Source organism: Trichechus manatus, unplaced genomic scaffold (assembly GCF_000243295.1).
Source record: "Trichechus manatus latirostris isolate Lorelei unplaced genomic scaffold, TriManLat1.0 scaffold00004, whole genome shotgun sequence".
Lineage (NCBI taxonomy): Eukaryota > Metazoa > Chordata > Mammalia > Sirenia > Trichechidae > Trichechus > Trichechus manatus.
The window spans coordinates 18,088,866-18,096,977 of NW_004443940.1; the positions used below are offsets into that span (position 1 = coordinate 18,088,866).

At 48.1% G+C, this 8,112-nt stretch overlaps 1 protein-coding gene across 2 annotated transcripts in view; it reads right to left on the minus strand.

The window, feature by feature from the left end:
* Nucleotides 1–235: 235 nt before the first annotated feature.
* The window catches only part of CEP68 (centrosomal protein 68), a 23,094-nt gene continuing 15,217 nt past the window's right edge, over nt 236–8,112 (minus strand). For both annotated transcript variants that reach the window (XM_023733263.1, XM_004369266.2), the window contains 3 exons: nt 5,428–5,524; nt 1,409–1,582; nt 236–337 (listed from right to left, as the gene is read on the minus strand). In XM_023733263.1, the coding sequence (XP_023589031.1) occupies nt 1,413–1,582; nt 5,428–5,524 (267 nt within the window). In that variant the 3' untranslated portion in view covers nt 236–337; nt 1,409–1,412. The remainder of the gene's footprint in view (nt 338–1,408; nt 1,583–5,427; nt 5,525–8,112) is intronic.

Here is an 8,112-nt window from a genome sequence, read left to right on the forward strand (position 1 = left end):
GAAGCTCTGGATGCTCTTTTTAACTGGACAGAGGGGGAGGAAAGGAGGAAAGGAAGTCTTATTATCATTACTCTGTCAAAAATTGAAAAGCCACCTGCTCTTTGAAGAGAAGCACCAAAAGGAAAACCTTAGTTTGGAAGGATCCACTTAAAATAAAAACAGTAACTCAGTAGCCCTTACTTCATGAAAGAGAAAGGCATTTAAAGCTAAAACTTAAAAGAGTTAATTTTCCTCTTGACTTCAGTTTTAAATGGTTTTTGCAAAGACTTCCTGAAAGCTTGTTTCTCCCACCAGCCAGGTTTTGGCCGACAGATTACATCTCTGCCTGAGAAGATGCCTGAAAGATAAAGAGAAGCATTTGTTAAAGGCATAATGTGGAGAGAAGGATACGACCGACCGCAGCAATCACCGTGTTCATTTTAGAACTAAGATGACTATTACACTCAGACTACTTTGATGCAAATACAGGGATTCCCTGCTCTTAACACACCTAGATTTTATCCTTCTTTTGTCTGGAGTGAATTCTCATCTAGAAAATCTTGTATAAGTACAACAAGCATATTGGCTGAAGGCAGTGGGGGGAGTCAAAGTCCGAATTGCCAGCATAGTTGGTTATGTCTTTTTGGGATCACAGGGTCCAGGTGTGGAATTAGAGCAGCTAGGTGATGGAAAACCCAGGGTGGGCACTCCTCCCCCCTCTCCCTTTCCCATCATTCCCCTCTGACTTTTCTTAGGGACCAAAAGAAAGTTGTACTAATTGGTTTTCCTTTTCCTAAGTGTCTAAGCATGCCTCCTCCTAATATCGCCCTGGCCCTTTTCTGAAGGGAGTGGTATGGAAAATTTGCAGGGACCCTTTGTGGGAAGGGTGGGGAGCACAGTTACCAGTAACTGTGGTTTCTGTGGCTACTTGGCGCTGTCAGAGTTGCCTAGAGATGGGGTACCAAATGAGTTGGCTGACAAGAGCCTGCAGAACAGGGGCAGCCTAATAATGGCCCCATGCTGGAGAGGTGTGCATGGGCAGAAATAAAAAAGTTAGCAATAGGTAAGTTTTACTTCTGTTGTCCTTGGGTGGTGGGGGAGTAGTAGTGTTGGTGAAGAGGCTGCCATAGAAGTGGGAGAGCATGGGGCACCCTAGTCCCCAGCAAGCAGCAGCAGGGAAGGGCGCAACAGTCGTGGAAAGCACCACAGTGGGCTGAAGGATGCATTACCATAGAAGACCCACAACCTTCTTCCCAGCAATGGGAGTGACTCCTTCAGTACCATGGGCTGTCTTCTCCCAGCATCTCATTCGTCTCAATGCTCTGAGCATGACAGCTTCAGAAGCAGCCAATGGTTAGAGCAGCAGCTCTAGAGCAATAATCACTAGGTTTAGAGAGCAGATTTTCTTCTTTTGGGGTGCTCTGCTTACCTGGTTAGACCCCTTCACACTGGCGCTCCTTTGCTGTCACTGGCTTATTGCCCGGGGTGAGGGTGCAGCCAGCCAGCATGTCCAGAGAGGCTAAGATAGAGTCATACACATGGTCCGCATGGCTCTCCAACTCACCGGACTGCGCCGCGATCCTCCCCAGGACATCCTTTAAAACTAACAAATGGGGTTCAGGACTGTTAGGCCAAAAACTCTGCAAGTCGTTCCCAAAAGAACATGCAACGGTGTATCTTTGCACAAAATAGGATCGTGGCGGTCACAGCCCTTTTCTTAACAGTGACTCTCCAGGGCCTTCGGGGGCATTGGAGGGGCTCTGCTGTTAACTTCTGATTAAGGCTCAGAGAAGATCCACTGGCTCCACTGTGGAACTACAGAAGGCGAAGGGCACACAGACGTGGTTCTCTGGTGACTGGTATTACCTGACTTAGGGATGAGACCTGGGGTGCACAGATCCTTTCGGGCAGAAAGCTTAAATGAAACAAGACTGGGACTCTGGGCCTTGCCACCAAGTCCTATCACCTCCCGCTGGCCGGGGGGACTTTAATTTAGCATGTGTATGGGGCTCTAAGGAGCCCTGGTGGCACAGTGGTTAAAGTGCTCAGCTGCCAACCAAAAGGTTGGGAGTTTGAACCCACCAGCCATTCTATAGGAGAAGGATGTGGCAGTCTGCTTCTGTAAAGATTACAGCCTTAGAAACCCTATCGGGCAGTTCTTCTGTTTTATAGGGTTGCTCTGAGTTGGCATCGACTTGACGGCAACAAGTTTGAGTTTTTGGTTCAGTAGTGTATTTGGGAATGCTTGTGAATCTTTTTTTGTGGGTCCCAACTGAATGAATTTAAAAAAAAAAAAAAATCTGAAAGCAGGCTATGACAGGAGTGTTGGTGAGGCCAAGATTCACACCTAGTGTTGAGTTAGAAATGTTCATTTGAGGAAGGGATGGGCTAGGTCCAGAGTGCATCATGTACGGCACGCTTGTTTTTTTCTCTCTTAAAAAGTTTATTTCTTTCGTGAAGCACAAAGGCTGCCTTAGCTTCCTGGGCCTTTATCAACTGTGCTAACACGCTCCCTAGTTTCCTGCCACAGCTGCAACGTCTGCCCGCAGAGGAAGTGAAAGGGGAAGCTGCTGATCTACAGACAATGCTGACTGGGTGAGCGGAAGGAGGAGAAACAGGCTGGCTGTGCTGAGATGGCCCCCAGGGAAGCCACAGCAATGCGGTGTCATCAGAGCAAAGCCTTGTCCCGACAGCTCACAGCTCACGAGAGTGCCGGCAAGGCTGGCACAGGGCTGCAGCCAGGAGGTGCGATAAAGCTTGCCTCCGAGGGTGACTGGACTGGCTTCTCACCACCCATGCTCATCAGACCTTTATTCAGTACTCTGCCTTGTCAGAATTCAGGGGACCTTTATTTTTCGAAACTTTGAGATAAAGCTGTTTTAAACTTCCTGTTGGAATCTGTGAATGGGACCAAGTAAAAGGGAAGCTGGGAATGGAATGAAAAAACTTTCCTGAGTGAGATTTTTGTTTTTTAATTGAACACATGCATACAGGGCTCTGATATGGCTCAGTGCCAACAGGGTTAAGACTCTGATCCACTATAAGGAATGTGGGTGTGAGAATGATCAGACTGTGTGCTGCAAGCAACTGGGTCAAAAAGTACTGATAACCTGCCAGATTTTTGTGTCTAGGCCTATGGCAGGGGGTGGCGATAGGGACATTTGGAGGGGAAGGTAAATTCTTAAAGATCTTAAATCCTTAAGACGATGCTGAAGCTGACTGAGTGAGAAACCCAGCTCTGAGGGCGCTGGGTGGAGTATTAGCGCTGAGCCTTCCCTGGCTGACGAGGTGCTGCTGAAGAAAGAGGACGGACCTCGCTGCGAGAGGTGTGCAGTGTTAAGGGGAACATGTGATTGTCACTGAACAGCCAAGTTCTCCGTTATTTCGAGTGGAGGATGGGGAAGGGAAGTATGTCAGTCTGAAAGAGCCTGCATACATATCTGAAAACTCCAAAGCTGCCTATTTTAGCCAGTAGAATACCTTCAGATCCCTTTTGAGAGAAGAGCAAAGTGAGCTGTTCTTCCTACAGATTCAGCATTGGTAAGTATTACTGAATTAGTTTTTAAATGAAGATCAAAGAACCCATAGTTACAAAAAGAGCCACTTTTACATGCGCCCCCTTGGTGCCTCTCCTGTCCCGCTCAGGCCCCGGCACCTCCAGACACCATGGCAGCAGCAGGGGCCAGTGCATCGGGCTCGAGCCAGGCTGTACTGCCCTTCCTAGCTGTGGGGGCCAAGACAAGCTAAAAACTCCGTCAGGTGGGAGTAATCACAGGGCTGTGCTTAGCTGAAAAAAGATGGATATGTCAACTGCTTCAGCACCGCGTCTGGCGTCTGGTTGAGTGTTGACTAAAACGCTGGAGTGACTACAAGTAGCAAAGGAGCCAGGCGTACTGAATTTCTGCCCCAACAAAGAACCAACCAACAAAAGACCCCGGTTCTAGGGAACACAGGAAGAGCCAAGCAAAAGCCCTAAGAGGGCAGGGCACTGCAGATGACTCTCTAATTCACACTGGATAATTACTAACCTGGTCAAAACCCTTCTCCTTCAGGGGCTCCCTGTCGTCGAAACCCCACGACACTAGTGGTTCTCAACTCTGGCTGTTTTGCCCCCAGCGACATTTGGCAATGCCTGGAGACATTCTGATTTGTCACAACTTAGAGGGGAGGAGTGTGCTACTGGCATCTAGAGGGTGAAAGCCAGAGATGCTGCTGAAGATCTACAATGCACAGGACAGCCCCCACAACAAAGAATCCAACTCAAAGTGTCAACAGAGCCAAGGTTGAGAGATGCCGTTGCAGACCACCTCCCCAACGGTCCCGGTGAGGAAAGTTCCTCCTCACTGCCTCTTAAGCTCCTGTGTGTCCTACCCAGCTGGGTTTATTCCATTTGCTTCCAACATAAACCCCACTGCAAAACACAAAGCGAGGCGTGAGATAGCTGGCTTTTTTAGCACTAGGCTGTAAGGTCTTATGGAAAATTAGGTGCTGCTCTTGGGGGGTCTATCAGCTCGTCCTTTTAGCCTAGCACTCTCCTAGCTCATCATTCCTATCACGCATCTCCCCCGCAGCCCCCCACCCTGGGCCAATGATGCATGCAAATCCTCGGCACCCTGCATACTTAGATGTACTCTTGAAATCTGTAATTTTTACACTTTCCTAAACTGGGAATCCATCCGGCAAAAGGGGCTTGAGTGCGCTTTCCGTTCACACTGCCGCCCTGGGTGACACCCCCCGCCCCCCCGCCCCAGTTGACTTCCTCCAACTATTCCCTGCGAGTAGGCTGACTGTTCTCAAATCCTCTTGAATGAGAGAATCCTTTTCTGAAACAAATCCTCCCCCAAAGCATAACACAAACCACATAACCAGCCAGGAATTCAGCCAGAGAGCTGGAGAGGGTGGGGAACCCCGAGGCTGCCCACTTTGAATACTTCAGCCCTAGACAAAGGACCTTGATTCCGACTCAGAGCGACCCTGTAGGACAATGCAGAACTGCCCCGCAGGGTTTCCAAGGCTGTAAGTCCTTACAGAAGCCAACTGCCCCATCTTTCTTCTGTGGAGCGGCTGGTGGGTTCGAACTGCCAAGCACTTTGTTAGTAGCAAAGTACTTAACCACTCCAGGATTCAGAAAAACCAGAGCAGAAAAAAGTTTAGTTCTTGCAGGCCTGACACAACTTTTAATCAGCTTACTTTTATGGCCGCGACTGCCTTGTCATATGTGCTTGCAGGGGGCAGCTGGGAAGGGAAAGGGGCTGAGGGGCGGCGGTGGTGTGAGGCACTGTCAGACCGTCTGGGACTCCAATGGCAATGGGTGCATGTGGGAGGGCCCCCTGCAATACCGGCCCCTCAACAGTGACAGTATGGGTCCCTGAGTCTCTGAGCCCCTGGGCCTGCTGTGGAGAGGGATTAAACTCTGGCTAAATTCAGAACCTGAAACAAGCACCTCACCTGGGGTATTGTCCAACAGGCACTGTAGAAGACTCTCCCCGGTCTGTAAGACGCTCTCTGTCAGGAGCTGGTGTTCATCTATATCTTTCTTAATTTGCTTAAAGAGTATCAGAAAAGAAAAGGAAAAAAGCTTCGTTACTATCGCTTTGTAAGAAAGGTTATTCAAAATGAACACCATGCAGAGTAGCTAGATTCCCCTCTATCCTGGAAGACAAACCCCACCCAGTTTCAGAATCTCCAATTAAACAGCACAGAAGTTTAACCTCAGCTTGAGCCCAAAGTAAATACAATCAATCATTTTTTCTGTTTACACTTTGACAACAGAAGAGTTTTCTTTTCCCTGGAAGAACCCAGCTGGCTCATGGGCTACGTGGAATCAGGACTTCCCTTTGGTGCCTCGCCTCATGGGGTTTCCTTTAATTCAAAACAAGATGTATTCCATTTGAATGGATCCAATGAGAACTCAAGGCACCTGCCATTAAATCAATGCCTCCCCTCATTCTAGGAGCACCTACAGGACTAACTCCTCTTGGGCCTCAGCATCAGGAAAACTGAGTCTCTGGAGCTGCTCATTTGTTCCTCTTACAGGTTTCGACTCCGACTCATAGCGATTCTATAGGACAGAGGAGAACTGCTCCATGGGGTTTCCAAGGAGCGGCTGGTGGATTCGAACTGCTAACCTTTTGGTTAGCAGGTGAGCTCTTAATCACTGTGCCGCCAGGGCTCCTCCAAACCCTGTAGCTGTCGGTTTTGGATATTCCTTCAGCTGCTAGTAAGTGTCATCAACTCCACGGCCCAACTTTAGTCCGGCGCGAAGAACTTGGTGGTTCACATTTTGAGGGGATAATTTTACTCTTGGATTTACTATTTTTCAGTCTTCACTATTCCTTGCCCGGATACTTATACATATTATTTTATTCTTTAGTACTCTGTGTAGTTTCTATGCTACCTTAAACCCACTGTGTAATTAAGACAAAGTAAAAGTATATGAGAAAATGAGTCACAGTTAAGAGACATGATTAGCTGTATATGCACATACATTTACTGATGTTAAGCAGGAGTCAAGGTAGTTCCTACATATGCATGAGCCACACACCCTTCTTCAGGGGAACAGGATGACAGTACGGTCCCACTTGGTGACACAGCTGTGTGGGCGACACGAGGGCTAGGCTTCAGTGACCTGCAGGGGTAACTTCTGGCTGGCCTCAAAGCTGGGGCACAGAAGGATGGTATGAGGGATAAAATGGAGCTCTTTACTTGGCCCTGCACTCTGACCGCCTTGTGGCAGAGCACCTGCTCTGACGACCTTGTGGCAGAGCACCTGCTCTGACTGGGCTGAGTCACCTGGGAAAGGCCATCAAGATTAAGTCCAAGGAGGGCACTTTCCTTCAGAGAGCCTGGCATGGGGGCACCTCCTGGGACCTGCTGCACAGCTCTACGCACACGGCCACGCACTTCCTCAGGCTCTCCCTGGGCAGGAACTCATGGCCATCTCTCCACTCAGGCAGGAGACAGCATTCCCTCCAGGGTGGGGGCACCTGGCCCCACCCACCCAGGCCCAGGCCAGGCCCCTCCCCTAAGTTTTAGCTGGCTTCCAGAGTTGGAAAACAAAAGCCCTCCCTCCAGCTGGGGTGTGGTCAGAGTGAGGCTCTGAGTCAGGAGCTCCCAGGAGGCTGTGCAGCCTCCCTCATGCTAATGTAAACCAGGCCCTCCTCTGCCAAAGACGTACATCAGGCTACAAAGATATAAAAATGTAAAGAACTCTCCCAGAAAATTCCTTCTAGACTACCATGAGGTTCAGACCACAAACACCTCTGTGCCCCATGAAGCTCCTTGAAAGGCTGGCCAACTACACATGCTGATTAGTTCAGCCAAAGTTAACATTATACTTAGGGCAACTATATAATTTATCATCCAAATCAGGACACTTCTGAGACTGAAAGGGGCAACCTATAATAATTATGCCAGAACAACAGGTGTAAACCAGGACATTACAGCTACCCTAAACATGCTTCATCTAGGACAGCGTTAACTGGAACCCACAATTATAAAGAGTTACTTTTAAAAATAACAGAACTTTGACGAACCTTAATGGAAAAGGCAAAAAACTAAAAAACAAAAACCCAAGACGAACAAAAAACACTGAGCACCCCAGGGCTGTCGGACAGAACTTTCCGTGACAGAAGTGTTCTACAGCTACGTTGTTCAGTGCGGTAGCCTGAGACTGGGGGCGGTGACCGAGCGTTCGAAATGTGGCTGGTGCCAGTGAAGAACTGAATCTTCAATTTTACTTAATCAGATTTAAATTCAGACAGCCATGGGTAGCTAGTGGCTACTGAATGGATAGTGCCTCTCCACAATTTTTCAAATGCCTCAGGCTTGGTAAGTAAGTTGTAAATTACCCTTAAGTATTTTTTTAATATAATTTTATTTACTTGGTTGTTGAGAATACACACAGCAAAACATACACCAATTCTACAGTTTCTCCATGTACCTTTTAGTGACACCGATCACATTCTTTGAGTTGTGTAACCATTCTTCCCTCCTTTTCTGAGTTGTTCCTCCCCCATGAACATCAATTCACTGCCCCCCTAAGGTTCCTATCTAATCTTTCAAGTTGCTGTTGTCAATTTGAGCCCATATAGTTCTTAAAAGAGCATAATGCTTAAGGAAAACATTTTTTTT